Source organism: Lepidochelys kempii, chromosome 6 (assembly GCF_965140285.1).
Source record: "Lepidochelys kempii isolate rLepKem1 chromosome 6, rLepKem1.hap1, whole genome shotgun sequence".
Classification (NCBI taxonomy): Eukaryota; Metazoa; Chordata; order Testudines; family Cheloniidae; genus Lepidochelys; species Lepidochelys kempii.
The window spans coordinates 132,020,209-132,042,559 of NC_136385.1; the positions used below are offsets into that span (position 1 = coordinate 132,020,209).

General features: G+C 41.1%; 1 protein-coding gene across 12 annotated transcripts in view; it reads right to left on the minus strand.

Annotated features, from left to right (window-relative positions):
- Positions 1–22,351, minus strand: part of TOGARAM1 (TOG array regulator of axonemal microtubules 1) — an 85,368-nt gene that overhangs the window by 17,518 nt on the left and 45,499 nt on the right. For 8 of the 12 annotated variants that reach the window (XR_012159626.2, XR_012159627.2, XM_073350262.2 and 5 more), the window contains 5 exons: positions 21,181–21,286; positions 20,575–20,810; positions 11,192–11,350; positions 10,759–10,885; positions 6,757–6,875 (listed from right to left, as the gene is read on the minus strand). Coding sequence is in view for 10 of the 12 variants with exons in the window: in XM_073350262.2 (XP_073206363.2) it covers positions 6,757–6,875; positions 10,759–10,885; positions 11,192–11,350; positions 20,575–20,810; positions 21,181–21,286 (747 nt within the window). In the remaining 2 variants the exon portion in view is untranslated. Of the gene's footprint in view, positions 1–3,815; positions 4,732–5,361; positions 5,403–6,756; positions 6,876–8,333; positions 8,564–10,758; positions 10,886–11,191; positions 11,351–20,574; positions 20,811–21,180; positions 21,287–22,351 lie in introns of those variants that run through there. The other 4 variants (XM_073350267.2, XM_073350266.2, XM_073350264.2 and 1 more) reach the window with 4 other exon arrangements.

Below are 22,351 nucleotides of genomic sequence, written 5' to 3' on the forward strand. Positions count from 1 at the left end.
TTTTCTGACAGCCTGTACCAGATGAAGAGAGAAGGGTGGAAACTCAAGCATCAATGGCAGAAAAAAATTCATTCAGATAAGATGAAACGTAGCGAATACCTCAAAGCCTATCCTGAGGTTGTCTTACAAGCCAAGAGAACCTTCCTATCAGCCTCCACCAAAGCTGCCAAATCCTGCTCCAAGGAGCAATCAGTGGTGATAAATCACTTCATCAATCCTCAATGCCTGCATTAGAGCCAAGCACCCAGCTCTGTGAAGAGTTATCATCCTATTTCACTGAAAAGATCACGCACATTTGGGAAGCCTTCTCAAACAGCATGGATCTCTCCGCTTGTATCCAACAACCAACAGCCCATCTGTATTCCCAGAGTTCAGTACATTCACTCATCAAGAAGTCCTGGACACCCTAAAAGAGTTCCGACCCAAGACCTGTGAATCTGACTCATGCCCTTCCTGGCTTCTGAGTCACGAACAAGTGATGCCACTCCTGACCAATATAGCCAATGCCTCATTCAGAGAAGGAATCTTCCTCTTTCAACCATTGAATAGTCTGAACAGCATCAAAAAGTATCCACCCTGGATACTTTAGTCGTAGCCAACTACTGCCCAGTGTGAAACCTCTCATTCCTAAGCAAGCAACCAAGCAAGCAAAAGGCTAACTATAAGCTCATCTAATGGAAGCCAACATTCTAAACGCAGCGTAATCTGGATTCAGGCCAGGACAGGGAATTGGAACTGCTTTAGTGGCATTGACAGGAGGAGATCATCCATCAATGGGTAAAGGATAGACATCCATTCTCATCCTCCTGGACACCTCTGCACCAATTAACATTTGTTGACCACAAAGGTACTGCTGTCTCTGAGTTAGGTAGCAGGAGTCTGAGGTAAAGTGCTAAATGGTCTGAACTCTTCCTGGAGGGATGTACCTAAAAGGTCATGATGGGAAACTGCACCTCCACCACTAGACCCTTGTCTTGTGGAGTTCTACAAGGTTCAACTCTTTCTCCAGTTCTTCTCAACATCTATATGCAACCACTAGGTCAGACAACATGAACTCAAATGCCAGCAATATACAGATGACACAGAGCTTTCTCTATCCTTCACCACATATGGACACAACTGTACTACAAAGACGACCCAGCGCTTGGGTGAGATCCAGAGCCATAACTAGACATTTTAGTGCCCAGGGCAAGCAAGCATATTTGCGGCCCCACCGTTTTTCATCATGTTTCTACCCCTGCATCTTTGCACTCTGGGTGGCTTCCCTGCTGGGGCCACCCTGGTTACAGCCCTGTAATTCTGCCACTTGCCTCCTTTGTGATCTTGGGCAGATCATATGTTTTGGTGCCTCAGTTTTCCCTTATACAAAAGAGAGATAAAGATACTTACAGAAGGATGGTGGGAGGTAGAATTCACTGGTGAAATGAAAGGGATTATAAGAGTTCGAACTATAGTTCATCTCTCCAGAACGTGTATATGGAAAAAAAGGGAAGCTTCCCCCGTAAACCAGAGATCACAAGTGTTGTAGTATCTATTTTATAAAGATTTCAAATATACTTCTCTGGAATTTAATCCTCCCCAACACTAAACTCCATGCCCATGTGTGGCTTCCAGAGAGAGAATCTTGCCTGCTAACATGTCCCTGTAAATGGGATCCACCACTGCACCTGGACCCCTCCTACTCGGTCAATAATCTGCCTGTCTTTCCCTAGCCCACAGGAGCTGTGCTAAACTGCTCTCTTCTGGGAGGCATTCCCGTACTCATGTCCAGCAGCCATAAACATCTCTTCCATCAGGCAAAATCAGATCAGTGTTTTGTTTCCAGCAAATAAAGTCCAAATTTTATGGTAAAAGCAATTTCCCTGTTTCCTGATTAACAACAACAAACAAAGGCCCACAGGCTGGGGAGGAGAACAGAGTTTAACTGACACTGAGTTTTGAAATGGGGTCTTAATGACCAGGTTCAAATTAGCCAGCATCACCTTTTCATCCTGGGGAATGGAAATGAAATATGATTCTCTACAGCAGGATATGGCTAGTCCAACTCCCACCACACTCACAGCCCTTTAAAAACATGTCTCAGATAAAGTAGGTATCTTGCTCTTTCACAGGCTCTGTTATTTTCCTCCTCCTGTTGTCTGAAGCACAGATTTTAACACACACACCCCCATACACACACATCTATCTAAGCCACCTGTGTTCCACCTGCAAATCAAGAGGACGATGTGATCTGGGGAAAGGACAACAAAAAAATGGCTTTGTACGGTTTTCTTTCTTCAAATACTAATAAATGCACAAGTGGGCACGATCCTGTGCTGGCAGGGAGGACTGGATGGTCTAACTAGCCTTTTTAATCTCCAGAGTCTGTGATTTACAAACACTGACTAATGAATCCACAAGTGTCCAGTGTCAGTAGATGTCTGGTGTTTGAGGGACATCATCCTAGTGCAGACTCATTTACTAAAAAGCTTGGGTACTGCAAGAGTAGGCAGTGTGGCTGCACAGATTGGCCTGGGAGTCAGCAGTGGTGAGCTCAGTTCCTGGTCTATCACTGACCCACCATATAATCTTGAGCAAATCCCTTAAAACATTGTGCCTCAGTTTCCTCATCAGTAATTACACTTACCCATGTTTGTGAAGGGCTCAGAGATCTTTCAGAGACAGGTGTGATCTCAGGGCTGAGTATATCTAGGTAGATAAAAAAAAGACAGGAGCGCTGCCCTGAGGAGCTTACAGAGTCAGTCTAAATCAGAAGCACAATAAAGATGCCAGTGGGGGACGGCCTAGGGAGGAGGACGACGACAGCAAGAAGCTGACACAGAGAACAAACCATGCTTGTTGCACTTACTCCTTGCATATTACCTCTGTTGCACTAGATTCCTGTTAGCCTGGGTGTGCTTAGCAGGTGAATTCACAGCAGCCCAGCACCTCACCAAGGAAAGAGACTCTTAGCTGTGGTGTCCCCGGGCAGCACTTCCCTATGTCCGAGACAAACAACAGCCCTGTGCTGATCAAAATGTTACATACAAATCTGCCGATTCTGGTGATTTCACAACCAAGACATCAATCCTTGCTGCTTTTAACCTCACTCGAGGACATGCAGGTATCAGTCCATTGCAAAGGCCACAAGTAATGTTTTCTACCATCTCCACTTGGCTAGGAGACTCCATGCCATTCCTGGCAGAAAAAGACCTGGCCTCAGTTTTTCAGGCCTTTGTCACTTCTCACCTGGACGACAGCAATGTGATATCCCTATACACAAAACTTTTAATACTTGGGAAACTCCAATTAATACAAAATGCTGCGGTGCATCTCCTAGGCAACATGGATTACCGTGAGCTCATGACACCTCTCCTCTGCTCTCTACTACGGCTTCCCATAGAATTTTGAATCAAGTTCAAGGTGTTAGTCCTTATCTTCAAATCACTCCATGGCTTGGGCCCAGGAGATCTAGAAGACTGTCTAAAGCTCCATTGTAAAGACTGTGGTCGACAGCTTCACTCCTTTGGTACAATGGAACTCTTAACAATAAGACTAAAGCTCGTCTGCATGGGAGACAAAATCTTCTCCAGGGATGGTCCGAGACTAGGGAATGAACTTTGTCAAGAACTAAGGACCATCACAAACCTCACCACTTTCTGATCCAAGGTTCATTTCTCTGACCTGCCTTCTCTAATAATCACGTAGCAACAGGTATATTTATTTAATAAATACATTTTAATAGAAGAACAAAACCCCACCAAAACATTACACTGCACGTACTTCTCACTCTGGAGAGAGGATGAGAGGAAAAACACCACATGACAGATGCATAATCACTTTGCATATTGCTTTAATAGAGGACGCTCAAATACTATGGTGACGAGTTTGGTATAAAAACCTATACAGAACAGAATTTGTGATGAGATGACCTATCCCTTGGACGATCCAACTATAGCCAGGAATAAATGGGGACACTGCCCGAATGGTTTGGTTCTGTCAACATACTAAACAAAGCTCTGGAAATGTCCAGTAGGTGCAATTTCTCCCCCAGTGAAGAGTGGGGAAAAACAGGAGACTCGTGAGACCTTCTTTGTAGCCCCTTTCAGAATGCTCCTTACTTCATCTCACTCTGAAGACAGTCTTCCTTCATTTCAGTCAGAAGAGTGAGTGTGTTGAGCACTTAAGGCTGACCCTCCTTACTGACTTTCAATAGGGTCATGGTGGCGTGGAAAACTCAGGCCAAATTCTGAAACTGAGACATCGCCAAATTCTGTGACCGAGACGAAAGTATTAGCTGTGGTATTGAGGCTGTAAGTGCCGAGGCTACGAGTGCAAAAAGCATCATGTCAGAGTTGTTGGTGCCAGTTTTGACAGCGTCCTCTTTGTTGCCTTTCTTCTGCTGCCTGACCCCAGAGCATGGTGCCTGTTCGAGGGAGTGCTGGCCAATGCCAACTCTTTCATAGCCACTTGGGTGGTTGTTTCCTCTGGATCTAAAGTGACCAGTATGAATTGTTCAGCCAGATGTAACTTGAGCCAGGCATCCCTGGACTGCGGGTCCTGGAGGAAAACTATGAGCACCACCATGCACTTTGGGATACAGCACTCCCACAGGAAGAATAGGCAATGGCTGTGTCTGTCCGTGAGGAGAATGCCGCCAACGGACGGTTTGAACCGTGATGGCTTAGAGTCTGTCATGTTAGCACAAAGCCTCCCCCCACCGTACGGGTGTGGGGAACTACTCTTTTCTTCCTGCAACATCCAAAGTAAAGAAAATAGGGGATAAGAGTGAAGATAAATTCTCTACACCAAAGTAATCAAGAAAAACAATGGGTTTCAGAGTAACAGCCGTGTTAGTCTGTATTCGCAAAAAGAAAAGGAGGACTTGTGGCACCTTACAATGAGTCTGAAGCTCTATAGTATGAATTAGACACTTGCTGGGCTCTATCTTGCTGCCACAGGCAGTTCAAGGAAACAGAAATGTCTGCAGCCACTCCACCCTTTATGACCTTGCACTTGTGGCTCCAATGGACAATGCTATTCAAAGACTCCAACCTTGTGCACATCAGGTGCATGCGCACCTACAGGGGGATCCACACTGACACATACTCAAGGAAGAATTATATTTAACAAAGGAACAATAAAATATGTTACAAATTCATGCACAATTCCTTTTACTCAGTATACTTTTACTATTGCTTCTTGGACCTCTACCTTTCTTCTCTTTTTTTCAAAATAGTTTCTAATGGTATGTCTACAAAGCAAGTGAAGGTGTGATGGGTCTGTACTCAGGTTCTAGCCTACACTGAAGACCATACAGTCACATCTTTAAAACAATTGTTACCCACACAGCTAGACTAAAGCTAGCATAAGTATGCCTACCTGTGCTACAATCACACCTTCATCTGCTGTGTAGACGTATCCTAAAAGAGACGATTAAAACAGGAAGGAAAACTATTATACTTTCCACATGAGTATCCAAAATATCAAACATCACATTTCAATCCAATGTGGAGTCCATGCTCTGTGTATTATATAAAATCTATTTATATTTCAAATGGTTATTCTTCTACATGGCCATGTTTACAATTAGGAAACATAGATTAAAGGCAAAACAGCTGTTCAATATTTGATACACAGATAGCAGATGTTTTGGATACAGCAAAGTTATCTATCTAGAGTATGTAATGCAATTTTCCATATATAATTTAGTACACTGTATGTGTGTATTAGCTCAGGATCTATACTGCTTTACTAGGTGCTCAAGAGTATTGAGTAACTGGTTTTCTGCAGCTCATATGCTCTCAAAAGTCCAGAAATTGTTTGCTTCTACTTGCAATTTGTTTTATGCAATTATGTTTTATGTAGTTTTAAAATTTAACCACACCTTCAATATGAGCTTGTTTGTGACACATTTCCTAACAACTATCAGTATTTTGAATAAGTATCTGTCTTCTCAATGCTTGGGGTAGTAGCTCCCAGAATGCAACATTCCCATTTGAATCTAAATAGTTTATACCAATGACAAATCTGGATTGTCAAAAAAACAAGGGTCAGTATTATGATGATTAATATAACAGTTGTGTAAACTTGAGACATAATCCTCTATTTTTATCATGTGACAATACTGCCATTTAGTGATTTTTATCAGACAAGTTATCCACTGACCAGCTCTATTACTTATGGTCTAGTAGGGAATAATCAGAATGCTGTTGAAAAGAGTTCAAAGAGTCCATTGTAGAATTTATATGCAACTTATTTTAATTATTTTGTATTAGTCTCCCAGCCAATAATTTAACTTTTCCAGTGGAGTTTAATCATTATCAGATTAACGATTAAACACTATAAAACATATGTACGGATATTCTTACTGATATGGTCCAGCACTGAGTAAGAACTTCAGTTATTCCAATGTCATGCACAGAAAAAGTAAAACCTTTAAACTACATTTACAGTAATAGTGAAGCACTGTACATGAACAAAAGGCACTACAAATGCTCCTTCATAAAATACATGTGTGTTCACAGGCAATCGGTAAGTTAATTAACACCTAACTGCACAAAACAGTAAGCTAGTTATTAGTAAGGAGTGACAGCCTAATTAAAAGTATTTACTTGAGATATATCAAGTTCCACCAACTTTTTTTTTTTTAAGTTCCATTTAAATCTGACAAATATTGCTATGAACGTTGTACAATCTCTCCCCAGCGGTACTGCAAAGAATATTCCCTGGAGATGAATTACTAACAGAGTCTGCAATTTAGCAAGACAATTCTACCTTTCAGTGATATTGAGCACATCTCTCGAAGTGGATGATGACCTGGAATGTCCAATGCTGCCAGTATGAGAACGTCTTCCTTTGGCTGACGGTGTGTCTAGAGGCATCTCTCCTAGGCCCTGCAAATATATGACCATAAATAAGAGGTTATCCAGTACTGTGCTGTGGCGTTGGAAGCTCTTTAATAGCAGCCTAATGGTTGATAAAACTGCAGTAGCAAACAGTTCACTTGTTGCAACCGAAGCAATTACAGATTAGATTCACTTTGTGTCTTTTCATAGGCGCAATCTGTTCGCAATGCAATTGTATTCCAAAGCAATACAATAAAATGACCATTTATCCCTAGTATTAATATTATTCACCTTAGCTAAGATGCAAGACTGTAAACTCACTATTTGTTTATATTAAATTTACATAAGTAGGAAAGATACTTAAAAACACTGCTATTTCACCTCTTCATTTCCTTTAAGTTATCCCCTCCTCCTCCAGTCTTCCTGATTTATATGCCAAAGCTACATCCATTGGTGACAGCCAAAACTACCCAAAGCTAAACTCCATCAACTGCCACTGCTCGATCCCTGTCCAGGTTTAAGTCTTCAAAGGAGAAAGTCACAACAGACTTTTCCCCTATGCAATTTATTGAAAGAGATGAGTCAAACTGCCATCTTCACATTTAGAAGCTCCTAATGATTCTGCAATTATTGGGTTAAATGTCTGAGTTGTGCAAATACATAGAATATGGAGTTGTTTCTATCCCATTAAATAAGTTAGTTACAAGTTTCGGCGCCAATTATCAAATTTCTAATTCTTCCTTTTGGGAAGCTGCTAACTACTTGGTTTTATGGGGCAATTTTAAATTAATCCACTTGTCTTAAGAATACCTGTTGTATTCTTTGAAACCCTTTCAAAATAGTAAGTACAGTACAGTCATGTCTGGTTGCTGAAAGGGATGGACTAATGTTGGCTGTAAAACTAGTTCTCAATGCTGAGCTTAAAACTCTCAGTGATTTAGCTTGTTCTCTCAGCGTGTGACCACACTGGCAAAAACTGGACATGCCATTCACCACTGCTGCAGCTGCTCAAATGTTGACAATGGCGAAAACTGTAGTGTAAACATTATTTAGGACTTTTTATTCCCTGTCATTTAATCTTGCTCCATAGTACTGAAACAAGTACTTACACCAACACACTGAGGGACAGTTACATCTCTTGCAATTTTATTTTATTGTAAGTCACTTTATGCTCCTCACTGTAAATTATTCATTTGTTTTACATGTAACTTCGCTTTTCAAGTCATCACACAAGGTACAGAACATTGGGCAGTCACAGGAACTGACTACCACAAGTCCCTTAAAAGCAGCAACCTACCAGTGGTTGCACACCCCAGGGTGTATCAGTAAGAACAAATGTTTTAATAATAAATTATAAAAAATTTAACTACATATTTTTCTAACTAAGAATTCATTATTGAATATTAAAGTGCTAGTCATGTGCTAGGAGCCATAGAAGACAAAGATAAGCCCCTGAACACTAGTAATCAGAAATGTGAAATACAACATCTCTCAAGGAAGTTGCCTAACATGCTGAGACACCTCTTGGCAGCAGTATTTCTGAACATAGTAAAGGGTTTTCGGTGCGCTGGATGATGGACAATGGTAGCTCTTGGGTCCCACAGATTTGGTCTTCACCCTGGACAGTGTCTGGGTAATAAAGCCAGCTAATTGTGCTGAACCTACCTTATCTTAAACTCTGGCAAAATGAAACCTGTCCTGTTCGGTGGAGGCTGTTGATAGGAGGTTTCAACTGCCTGTTTGTTGAGGAAACTTGTTCAGAAGTTGTGGACCAGATTAAGGAACCTGGAGAATGTCTAAACTGCAATTAAAACCATGTGGCTGACCCATGCCAGCTGACTCAGCCTCACAGGATTCAGGGTTCGGGGCCATTTAATTGTGATGTAGATATTCAGGCATGGGCTGGAGCCTGGGTTTGAAGACCCTGCAAGGTGAGAGGATCCCAGAGCTCAGGCTCCAGCTCAAGCCTGAATATCTACACCTCAATTAAACAGCCCCTTAGCCCGAGCCCTGTGAGCCTGAGTCAGCTGTGGGTTTTTAGCTGAAGTGTAGACATACCCCAATGTCCTTTTTGATCAGGTCCTTTCCAATGAAATGGGTCAGAGGTGATTTCCAAGTGTCTATTCTGGTTGTGTAATCTGTGCAACCTACACCCTTACTTATTCTGACGTGCCCTCCGCAAAGTAACACGCTCCTTCCTAACCATGAGGCATGATTTTTCTAATTCCATTTTAGCAGGTCTCCTCTTTCATTTGTTCCTGGTTCAGAGCCAGCAACACATCAACTCAGGTTTAAGCAACGTGAACATATTATGCTGTCTCTGTATTCTTTACACTGGCCGCTGAAGTGGCAGACTGACCATAAAGGTAACTGGTTTTAAAGGTTGTCCTCGAAACTTTGAGCCTCATCTTGCCCATCATTTAAGGATCCCAACACTGTCTGACGCCAGCAATCATGCCTTAGCTGCAGTGGATATTATGGTGTGGGACTCATCCCAACCACAGATCCAACTCAATCCATCTCTTTCCTACTTATAAAAAAGCACCTAAAAATTACTTCCATCCCAGATATCCTCTATTGGCCCCTTATTAACTATTTTATTACATTATACCCATATGTTTGCTCTTTGAATTTAAAGAGGATTATAATTTTGTTTGTGTATTTTAACTTACTTTTATGTGTACAGAACTAGGTCTTGCTAAAAATGGCATTTAATAAATAATGATGAAAGTATTTCACGGTCTTTTCCTTTGTAAAAATTGGTATGCAGATTAGCTGTTTTTGAAGGGTGTCAGACTGACACCACTGGATACTGAAGTCTTACAAACTTCCCCAAGACTGCACTGTGAAATGTATGCCTCCGTTCTCTTCAGAAGGGAGTATCTCTTGCAGAGAGAGAGGACACAGCAATTTTTAGGATCAGTCTTTGGCCTTGCCACTGAATCAGTCAACAAGCAATTACTCAGTACCAACTGCCATGGTGCTTTGTGTGATGTGGACTACTCTCCACAAGGCTATGCAGCAGTAGAGATTGCTGTGTACTACTGACTTTGCCCAGATTAGAAACAATGACCGGCAGGTTCACAGATTTTTAAAGCTAGAAGAGACCATCATGATAATTTAATATGACCTGCTGCAAAACGTAGGCCACAGAACTTCATCAGTTATTCCTACACTGTGCCCAATAACTTGTGTTTGAACTAGAACATATCCTTTAGAAAGATATCCAACCCTGACTGAAGGCATTAAGTGATGGATAATCTATCGTCTCACAATCTGTTCTAATGGTTAAATACTATCACTGTTAAATTTTTCCAGCGGTTGGATTTGTTACTTATTGTCTGCTCAATTATATAACCCTCTAGTATGAGATTACCTGCACAGAGTGAGGGTCTTTTTAGACCATGGTCAAGTCTTCTTTCAACTTTCTCTTCAATAAGCAAAGACGACTGAGCACCTGAAATCTCCCATTGCAAAATGTTTTCCAGACCTTAAATAATTTTTGGAAGCTCTTTCATGAACCCCCTTCCTGTTTTTCAATATCTTTTTTCAAGCGCAGGTACCAGAACTAAACACAGTATCATGTAATGGTCTCACTAATGCCATATACAGAGGTAATACCACCTCCTTCCTGTTATATCCCCATTTATACATCCAAGGACTGCATTCACCCTCTTAGCCACAGCACTGCTTTAGGAGCTTATGTTCAGTTGGTTATCCAGCATGAACCCCAAGTCCTTTTCAGAGCCACTGCTTTACAGGAGCGGCTCTATCTGGAAGGTATGGCTTATACCCTTTGTTCCCAGAGGAATGGCCGTATTCAAAAGTACATCTGACCAGTGGCCTTGTATCACCTTACAGATCCGTAAGCCATTTAGTCTCCCTACATTTATTTTTTTCTAACCTGTTAGACAAAAGCTTTTCCATATACCTTTTGACGTAGACTGCTGACAGACTCCTTAATGTAAGGTAAATCCTTAGACGGCACATACTTTTCAAGCATTTTGTCAAAGTCTGGATGAGTCATCATACTGAAGAGCATCTTTCGACCATAGTACCTAAAATCAAAGCAAACCATTTCATATTAACCTAGAAATATTAGGGAAATTTGGCCCATTACCATCTGTCTAATTGATCACAATAGAACATATCTTAAAATGAAATTTTCTAAGTGCAGAAAGACCTTCAGATATTCATATGCCCTCACCACCTCCTCCAAAGAAACCACACTCAAGAGAAGCTAATTTAGGCGCATGAAAAGGTGAAAAAAAGCAAGTTTAGCAAGTTAAAGAATTAAAATAATCTTTCATTTCCACCTGGAACAGTTATTTGCTATATATAAAGTAATACTACTACCTACTGACCTTGTTTCTTGTGAGCCATCCTGTGCAAACCTGGCTACAGCAGGTAAAATCCTGTCAGTAACATCCTTAATTCCAGATAATATCCGTCCCGGTCCCATTCGTTCCACCACATCTGATAAGTGCTGGGCTGTGCATCTTCTCACTGCAGTGTGCAAATGACTAGAGAAAAAACAGTAAGATACAAATGGTCACTAACAACCCATGGAAAGGGCTAACCTATATTTTCTCACTCTTTCAATGTTTATTGAAAGCCAAGTGTTTTAAATTCTTCCACTCAAGCTGCAACTCTGCTCTACTGACCAAATGCTGAAATTTGGATACTTATTTTAACTTTGTACAAAGAGATGTCCATTTCCACTCCATGGCACCAAACGTTTTAAAGGGAGACTGCTGGATTAAAAACTTCATTTTATTCTTAAACATATACATACCACATACACACTAGAATGCACAATTAAAATAGAATAATACATTTTGCTTTTGTTTCAAGTTATTTTTACTTTCTAGCCCTCATTGGCACAGCGCTACAACAACCAGGTTGCAAATGCTGATGGAAAACATTACTTTTAAAAGCATCCTTTTTGAGCAAAGTGAATATTAATTTAAAAATAATCTATTTTAAAGATGAATAGTAAGAAACATACCTTCCAACATATAGTCACTAATTTTATTAGCAACAAATTATTGTGCTCTGAAACATTCTACACAAGGACACCAATCTATAGAGTCATTTAAAACAAAACAAATCAGCATTTTTATTATCCTTTAAAAACTCCACTCAAGTGTATTTTCCCACCAGAGGTGATGCCAGCATGCAAATATAAAACAGAATATTCTCACCCAAAATTTCAGAAGCATGCACCAAACTACCAAGTATATACATGGAAGTGCAACCGCAAATTAGACGCATGTAATTCTGAATATTCAGACCGCTCTTCCCCATTTCGTTATTTTAGCCTCCAAACAGAAATTTGATATTGGGGCTAGTACAGCACTTACAAACCTTAGCTGTGAACAGAGCAGTGCGACATTCTAACAATACATATATAACTTGTCAGTCACATGCTAAAGAGAAAAAGGACGTTTAGAAGAGAGACTTAAAGGAAAGAAGCGACTTGTGGGCTTGTCGGAAGTACAACACAAGCAGAAGAGCAATTCCTATTGCATGGACTGGAGGGGAAAGACAAAGACTAGATCCAGGCTGGAGAAACTTAGCGAGCAGGTAGGGAAGGGAATAGATCAAGTGACAGATTGGAGAGAATCTATGGAATGCTATCAAGATTAAGAGGGCAATTTTTAAGTGGATTTGGCACTTGATAGGAGTCTAAGTGACAGACAGTTGCAGGGGAAGATGCAATATGTAAGAGCAAGAGTAATGTCGCAGCACCAGCAAGCAAAAAGTCCTATGGTCTGGAAGACCAGGCTAAACAGAAGTGCTCCTAGACAAGTAAAAGCATCATTCTGCCTGTCAGACAATGCAGCAATGGAAGAGACGGGCTAAGTGATATTAGACACAGCAGCTGAGCTGCCCATCCTCAGAGAGGAGAGTGGGAGTGGTGCAAAGGGTGGGGCGGACTCTGGCACAAAAGGACAAGAAGTGGCTGAGCAAAGCAATAGAACAGAGCCCCCAGTCAGAGTGAAGGTAATGGACCTAGTTGATGGCAGTTACACAAGAAATGCCCTGGGGCCTGACTGAGGCTGAAGCAGTTTGAAGGCCCGGTCTGTTAGTGCTTGGACCAGTGGTCTGTGGTGACTGAGGTGAGCTTTTCAGATAGCCAGATGGTTCAATAGCGAGCAACAGTTTAATTTTCCAGCGACACTAGTCTGTGTAGCAAGTTTTCAGGTATATTTACATTGCAATAAAAACCTGCGGCTGTTCTGTGCCCAGTGACTCGGGCTTGCAGGGCTTAGGCTTAGGGCCTATTTAATTGCAGTCTAGGCATTTGATGGGCCAGCCTAATTGCAATGTAGAGTCTTGCAAACTTGGCAGCAATGCAGCTGCTGCAAGACAGAGTTTCTCAGATTTTATGAGGAAGCGCAAAGACTGTAAGCTGCAGTCCCATAGTTCAAAGATCATTATGTTTGCCAAAAATGTAAACAATAGTGTAAACTGCCTAACCCAGACAAAACATACTACAACTTGATTACTTACTGAAACTGCAAAAATACAATTTGATTTGATCTTAAGTGGGAGATGGCCTCCTCTAAATTAAGCGGGTAACCCTACAATCTTGTAATTCCAAATTTAACTGCTGATGCCAGAGCCAACCAAGATTAACAAAGATATCCTTGATTTACACACTATTTAAAACACGTTTTTATAAAATTATGTAGACAGACTTCATTTTTTAAAATTGTCAATATTTGGATCAATTGCTCTTTCTGGGGGGCGGCAGGATGGGGTGTTCAAAATTCCATCTGAAAGCCTGGCCAACTAAATTTAAAGCACATGTTACAGAAGAGTATAAAGAACATGAGAAACTTAGACCTAAAACGCTTCCCGAGCAGACATGGTTTTCACGTCAAAAAGATTGAATGTTTTGTTTTAATTTGCAGAAAGCATGAAAAGGTTTGTGATAATGGCAATGCTCTTGCAAGGAGATGTAAAGCCTTTCCAGATTCCCTATATGTTCACAACTGCTCTGCTGCTTGGGTGAAATGCATGGTAGCAGAAAACATTCTGTTCTCAAGAAGCTGCAATTACTCTATATAAAATGTAGCACCAGGAGATTCCAAGGGTGGCTCTTGTTTAACCCTGTTTACACAGATGCTAGACATGATTTTAAAATCTCTAAAATTGAAATACTCCAACTCGCAAGGCACAAGTGGTCTAACCATGGATAAACACCCACTCACAGAGGTACCCACAACGTCTTTTGGCAAAAAATGTCTCAGAAAAAGTATACCAAAAAGTAGATTTATTACTGTGCTTATTGATATACTGTGCTGAAAGCTGTCACTGAGAAAGCGTCAGCATATATCAAATTTGCTCAGGATAGGGAACCTTATACTCTCTTTGCTGACCTAATAGACTTGGAATGTGGGCAGCTAATAGTATCATACAGGGAATAAAAACAGCCTTCCGAGTTGTGGATCAGTTGTAACTTGACCTAAACTTAGACGGTGCAGTAGTGAATATGTACTGTTCAGACAGTTCAGAGGCCAAATTTAGACAAGATATTCATATTGCTGTGCAATGCATCATCCACAACCATGAGCTACCTACTCTGGATGTTAAAGAATTCTTGTCCTTATCTTAAAAGTGCTGAAGATTATGTTGAAGGTTATATTGAAAGACATTTTGAAATTTTACTGTATAAGTCTTGAGGGGATGACAACTCAAGTTTTTTTCTGATGCCTTGGAGGCTACTGATTTATCTGGGAAGTATGCACTATGTAGATTGGGTTGCCATTCAGGTCAGAACACATTGAAAGCAATGATAAAAATAGGGACTATTACTCGTATTGCAAAAACTCTGTCACAGCAGAAGTCAGAGTCGAGTTCAAGGCCAGAAGGGACCACCAGATCATCCAGTCTAACCTCCTGTACAACACAGGTCACCATCACCACCATCATCCCCCCAGTCCCTCCCCCCACACATTAAATCCAACAACTGAAATTAGACCAATTTATTACAGCCCACAGGAGACTAGACTGTTCTGTGCCACAAGCAGGCAGGGAACAGGAGGGACTGAGGTCCTCGCAATGGCCCGGAATTGAGATATAGCCAGATAATCCTGGAAAGTGACCTGCACCCACATGCTTCAGAGGAAAACAAAACAAAACAAAGCAAAGAAACCTAATGTCACTGACAATCTGACTTGGAAGAAAATTCCTTCCCAACTCCACATGTGGTGATCAGTTAGACCCTGAGCATGTGAGCAAGAACCAGCCAGCCAAGCACCTGAGAGAGAAAATGCACAGTACCACCTCAGAGCCCTGGCCTTCCCTATCCAATCTCCCATCTCCAGCTATGGCTATCCCTGATGATTTAGAGGAAGGAGATAATATAATCCCAAACAAACCCAGAATACATTTGGGGAATGGGGAGGGGCCAAAAAAAATCCCTTCTGACCTCTGCATGTGGCTGGTTGAAACCCTGAAGCACATGGGCTTTTAGGAATATAAGTTATAAACCAGCACTGAGTCTCAGGGATGTTGAGCCCTACTCCACCCCATTACAAGCAATCCTATCATACAATAGCACTCAGGTTTGTCCAGCTCTCTCTTAAAACTAAATTAAGTTGTTTCCCCCCCGACAACTACTACTGGAGGCTGTTCCAGAACCTCATTCCTCTGATGACTAGAAACCTTCTAATTTCCGGCTTGAATTTGTTCATAGCCAGTTTATACCCATTTGTTCTTGAGTCATCATTGTCCTTTAGCTTAAATAGCTCATCTTCATCTCCCTGGTGTTCGGCCGCTAACGTGTTTATAGAGAGAGCAATCAGATCCCTTCTCAACCTTCTTTTTTGCTGAACTAAAGAAGTCAAGCTTTACTAGTCTCCTCTCATCAGACAGGCCCTACGTTCCCTGATCATCCTAGTAACTTTTCTCTGCAGTTTTTCCAGCTGGAATTCATCTTTATTGCACATGGATGACCAGAATTTTACCCAGTATTTCAAATGAGTGTTACACCAGTACCTTGTACAATGACATTAATACTTCTCTATCTACTGGAAATGCCTTGCCCGATACATCCTAGAATTGGCTATGCCTTTTTCACAGTTGCATCACATTGGTGGCTCATAGTTATCCTATGATCGACCCACACACCCAGGCTTCTCTCCTCTTCTGTTGCTTCCATCTGATGAGCCCCCAGGCTTGTCGCAGAATTCATCCAATCCTACATGACCTTGTACTACTGAATTTCATCCTGTTTCTGCCTCTCCACATTTTCCTATACAATATTCCAATCCCCTTCTGTTCTGACAATAACTCCTAACTGTGTAACAGCAAATTTTTTTTAGCACACTACTACTTCTTCTGCCAAAGTCATTTAATACAAATATTGAATAAGACTGATCCCAAGACCAATCCATTAGTAACCTCCCTCCACTCTGATAACACCTTTCAGCACAACCCATTGCTTTCTCCTCTTGAGCCATTTCTTCATCTGCCCTACAGTTCTTGTACTGATTCCCATCTTCCCTAATTTAACTAAGGGTTTCCCATGTGGTTCCATGTCAAATGCTTTACTGAAGTCTAAGTACATTAGAGCTCCTGCACTTTCCTTATCTAAAAAAAACCAAAAAACCAATCAGTTATTTTCTCAAAGACAGCAATTAGGTTAATCTGGCAGGATCTACCTTTGCTAAACCCATGTTGCATCACATCCCCTTTACCGCCATTAATTTAATTATTCTTTCCTTCACAATTTGTTCTAAAGTTTTGTAAACTACTGACGTCAGATTAATGGGTCTTTAATTGCCCAGACCAACTTTTCCCCCTTTCTTAAACAAAGGTACAACATTACCTATTCTCCACCATATGGTACTCCTCCGGATACACTTATTAAAAATTCTTGTTACCAGAGTAGCAAGTATTTCACGATGAGTTTAATCATCACTGTGACTGAAGTCTCCTTTAACTTCTGAAGAACTCGATCTCTAGTTTAAGATGCTATACTGGAACTCTCAGCACAAACAGACAATTCTGATTTAAGGATCTGAAAATGTATCAGGGATGGGCAAATTTGATGGGGAAGTCTTTACAGGCCTCTAAAAGCAAAGCTGCAGAATGGTCATTCTATATTCTTGAAGTTGCAATTTTACATATGGATGCCAGATTTACCAAGCTATGGCAACAACCAGTGACATAATTTCAATGCCTGGACTGAGACAGCAGCCTAGTGTTTTTGGTTCTTTTTAAAGGCTCATTATGTCAGTGTGTAAACTGACAATCTGCCAAACTAGTCTGTAAAGGTACTAAGCAAAAGCAAAGTGACCTATATCAGTGGTTGCCCTCTAAAATTAAATTGTAATGAATGACAGTTTAGAGGTATGCAGTGGAGTTGTAGCCATGTTAGTCCCAGGATATTAGAGAGACAAGGTGGATGAGGTGGTATTTTTTATTGGATCAACTTCTGTTGGAGAGAGAGAAGTTCTCGAGCCACACAGAACTCTTCTTCAGGTCGTGGTCCTTCCTCTAATCAAAACAAGCCCATGCACATATATGCAGCGCAGTACATTCCAAGACTTGACATAGGTGAGGAAACCGCTCAAGTGAAAATGCTTTCCAGAGCCCGCAATCTATTTTCTACTGGCCTGATGGATGACCAGGAACAAAACATACCTGTGACTCTCTCCACCAGTATCACTCAACAACAGGCAGCACTACTGCAAGACTAATCTAGGGCTATTCTGTATGCTCAGACCTAGCTTTCAAACTAGAATGATTTTCTTTTTTTTTTTTTTGGGGGGGGGGGGGGAGATTATAAACTTTATCTGAATCTGAAATGCCTGATTGCACAGTCTCAGTTCCAAGTAACAGTAGGAAACAGATGGTGCAGGGGCATTTTCTAATTACAGTAAAGCAAGGATACAACTAAAAATAAGATCAAGCAAAAGTCAAAGACACTAAAAACAAGAGAACAGAAATGAGAAACTGTCACAGTAGCCCAGATCAGGACAAGCAATGCAGAGCAATGTCTTTAGCCAATAACAGCAGATACCATGTGTTATTTTAATTTACCAGAGAGAACGAGATCAGACCAAATTCAGGACAAACCACATTTTCTTGTTGGACACCAAATTACAAGTCTTAGCTTAACTGAGGGATAAGCAATTGGAACATTTTTCCCCCACAGCCTGGGAGGCAGTATTTTGTACCCCCAGAAGTTTAGTCAGGGAATTACAATAGTCCTATGAAAAAAGAAAAGGAGTACTTGTGGCACCTTAGAGACTAACCAATTTATTTGAGCATAAGCTTTCGTGAGCTACAGCTCACTTCATTGGATGCATACTGTGGAAAGTGTAGAAGATCTTTTTATACACACAAAGCATGAAAAAATACCTCCCCCCACCCCACTCTCCTGCTGGTAATAGCTTATCTAAAGTGATCACTCTCCTTACAATGTGTATGATAATCAAGGTGGGCCATTTCCAGCATAAATCCAGGGTTTAACAAGAACGTCGGCCGAGGAGGGGGGGGGGGGAGGAAAAAACAAGGGGAAATAGGTTCCCTTGCATAATGACTTAGCCACTCCCAGTCTCTATTCAAGCCTAAGTTAATTGTATCCAATTTGCAAATGAATTCCAATTCAGCAGTTTCTCGCTGGAGTCTGGTTTTGAAGTTTTTCTGTTGTAATATCGCAACTTTCATGTCTGTAATCGTGTGACCAGAGAGATTGAAGTGTTCTCCGACTGGTTTATGAATGTTATAATTCTTGACATCTGATTTGTGTCCATTTATTCTTTTACGTAGGGACTGCCCAGTTTGACCAATGTACGTGGCAGAGGGGCATTGCTGGCACATGATGGCATATATCACATTGGTGGATGTGCAGGTGAACGAGCCTCTGATAGTGCGGCTGATGTTATTATTAGGCCCGTTGCCAACTGTGCCCACATATCTATTCAGGGGACACCATCACAGGGCCTAATAACATCAGCCACACTATCAGAGGCTCGTTCACCTGCACATCCACCAATGTGATATATGCCATCATGTGCCAGCAATGCCCCTCTGCCACGTACATTGGTCAAACTGGGCAGTCCCTACGTAAAAGAATAAATGGACCCAAATCAGATGTCAGGAATTATAATATTCATAAACCAGTCGGAGAACACTTCAATCTCTCTGGTCACGCGATTACAGACATGAAAGTTGCGATATTACAACAGAAAAACTTCAAAACCAGACTCCAGCAAGAGACTGTTGAATTGGAATTCATTTGCAAATTGGATACAATTAACTTAGGCTTGAATAGAGACTGGGAGTGGCTAAGTCATTATGCAAGGGAACCTATTTCCCCTTGTTTTTTCCTATCTGCCTGCCCCCCGCCGACGTTCTTGTTAAACCCTGGATTTGTGCTGGAAATGGCCCACCTTGATTATCACACACATTGTAAGGAGAGTGATCACTTTAGATAAGCTATTACCAGCAGGAGAGTGGGGTGGGGCGAGGTATTTTTTCATGCTTTGTGTGTATAAAAAGATCTTCTACACTTTCCACAGTATGCATCTGATGAAGTGAGCTGTAGCTCACGAAAGCTTATGCTCAAATAAATTGGTTAGCCTCTAAGGTGCCACAAGTACTCCTTTTCTTTTTGCGAATACAGACTAACATGGCTGTTACTCTGAAAATAGTCCTATGGGAAGTAATGACATAGAAATAAGCATTCCAGCAGAGAAAGAATCAGATTCTAGCAGCGTTCTGGAGATTGTGACAGGCCAACTTGCCAGGAAGAAAAGTAGGGGGGGGGGGGGGTGGAGGCTAGAATCACGAATAAAGCCAAGATTTTTAACGCTGGGGACAAAGTTAAAGTTTGAGTTAAGGAGTGTGACTGTCAGAGACACTGGAGAGGGAGGACTTAGCATTGAAAAATTCATATATATCCAGAAGCAGGCAGAGAGATCACAGAATGAGACGAAAAAGGTATACATCACTAGCAGGGATGTCTAAGACTGAAGCTAACTATTAGAGGTCCTATAGATGGAAGATAGATAGAGGATATAAAAGGTCAGAAGATAATATGCTTAACGAAAAAAGGAACGAGTAAACTTTCTACCAAAAATGTGTGTGTGGGGTTGGTGGTGGAGGGGAGGAAGTAGGATTCAAATCATGAAAAAAGATGGAGAGAAGTTGTCTTGTTTAAGGTACTCAAGACAGAATGATTGATAGTATGAAAACTCATGCCAAGACCAAGCAGGAAGTCAAAATTTTTGTGCAGAGACAAAGAGCTGCTTGTTAGCCACTCGGAGAAGTGCAGTCTTAGTACTGTGAAATCAATCAAGACACATGTGTTCAGAGGTAGAAAAAAAAACCACTTTCCCAAAACTGCTGAAGAAAAAGGTTTATGACAGCAAAATAAGTGACAGAGGAGGATGAATTAAATAAGCTCTGCCAAAAGACAATGAGTGTTATCAGGCTTCTCAAGAATATGGCAATGAACACTACTACAGATTACTGCAGTCTTACAAAACTATCATAAGATGTACCAACTAGGCACAAACTTTACTAATCTACCTTTTACCATGAGAATGGAAAAAAATCTTACATTTCACTTGACTGCCAAAAAACATTACTCTGGATAAGCAGGGTTTTGCAAGGCTGGAGTATTTCATTTTGAATGTTCTGCTTTGATAAGAAAAATTAAGTGCCTTATGTGATGCACTGAATTTGTTCTTAGTTATTTCATTACAAGCTCTTTATGAATTACCTTTGACCTCCATTTATAAGAGAACAAAGTGCTCGTGCTGGAGTCACATTATTAACCATAGCCTTCAATGCTTTGTCTACGTCTTCCCTTATAAAGGTGTTGGATTCTCCGGCTTTGTGCAACAGGACTTTTACAGTACTGTCTAGTTCTTGATCCATGCTCTTTTTCAGGTAGGTGAACAAATCCCCTAAACAGACCACAGCAGCTCGGGAAACACCAGAGCGTAAATTCTTAACCTGCAAACAAGAAAAACCCAAACAAACAATGTGTAAGTAGTAAAACTTAATTTTATTTTCCTGTTGGTAAACTTTTAGTCATTTAGAAAAAGAGAAATTCTCATTTTGATTCCTGATGTGTGGGAGTTAATATGCATAACATATCAAAATGATATCAGGTTAGATCTTAACTTTCACAGCTTTCAAGCAAATTTAAAACTACTGAATATCCCAAATACAGGCTGCTTTACAAAACTGCACCCATCCTTTCAAAGCTGGCCAACATAAAGAAAATAGCAGCAACTGAACGTAACACCTCACCACTCAAATGTTTACCTCACTCCTATCAAAACAACATTTTTGGCATAAGATTTTTATATGAAAATTTAACCTCTTGAACTACAGCCAGACTTGTTTCATGCAGCTTTCCAGTCAACACATCAGCATGGTAAGCAGACAAACATCGAACAAAGTTCAGTCCTTCAATCTTCTTCTCCCTTTATAAAATAAATATTTAAATTAAAAGCAGTATCTCACAAAAATCACAGAGACAGCAGATAACTAGAATGTCTGGGGTGACAGTGGATCACAAATTGAATATAAGTCAACAATGTGCTGCGGTTGCAAAAAAGGCTAATATCCATATGGGGTGTATTAACAGGACCGTTCTATGTCCTGCTCTACTCAGCATGGTCAGGCCTCTGCTGGAGCACTGTGTCCAATTCTAGCGGCCACACTTTAGAAAAGACATGGACAGACTGGCGAGAGCCCAGAGAATTTTATAAAAATTACAGAAGGTTTAGAAAACTTGACCTATGAAGAAAGGTTAAAAAACCTGGGCATATTTAGTCTTGAGAAAAGACGACTGAGGGGGGGACCTGATAACAGTCTTCCAATACTTTAAGGGTTGTTATGAAGAGGATGGGATCAACTGCTCTCCATGTCCACTGAAGGTAGGAGAAGCAGTAATGGGCTTAATCTGCAACAAGGGAGATTTAGGTTAGATATCAGGAAACTTTCTAACTATAAAGACAGTTAAACTCTGGAACCTTCCTAGCAAGGTTGTGGAGTGCCCGTCATTGGAGGTTTTTAAGAGTAGGTCAGATAGGGATGGTCGAGGTTTACTTGGTCCTGCCTCAGCACAGCGGGATGAACTAGAGCAGTGTTTCTCAACAACTGGTCCTTGGACCAGGACCAGTCCCTGAGATTTCCCTGACATAGTTTAGGAAGGCAGAAAGCCGGTCCCTGCTATCAAAAAGGTTGAGAAACACTGGACTAGATGACCTCTTGAGGTCCCTTCCAGCCCTGCCTTTGATTCTGTGTCTAAGTAGCACAACCATCGGGATTATTCAGGAAACAAATAGTGAATACAAACTTTGTTTCCAAAAACAGCAATAATTTAAACTAGAAGCTCTCGCAAAAATATTCCGTGGTACAGACGGTAGCAGGGCTGGATTAAGACAAGACGGGGCTGCAGGTACATCACAATGTGCCCTTCCTCCCCCGACTCCAAGAGAGGCAAGAAAGGGGCCAATAAGCCAATGCCACTGCTCATCTCTGGA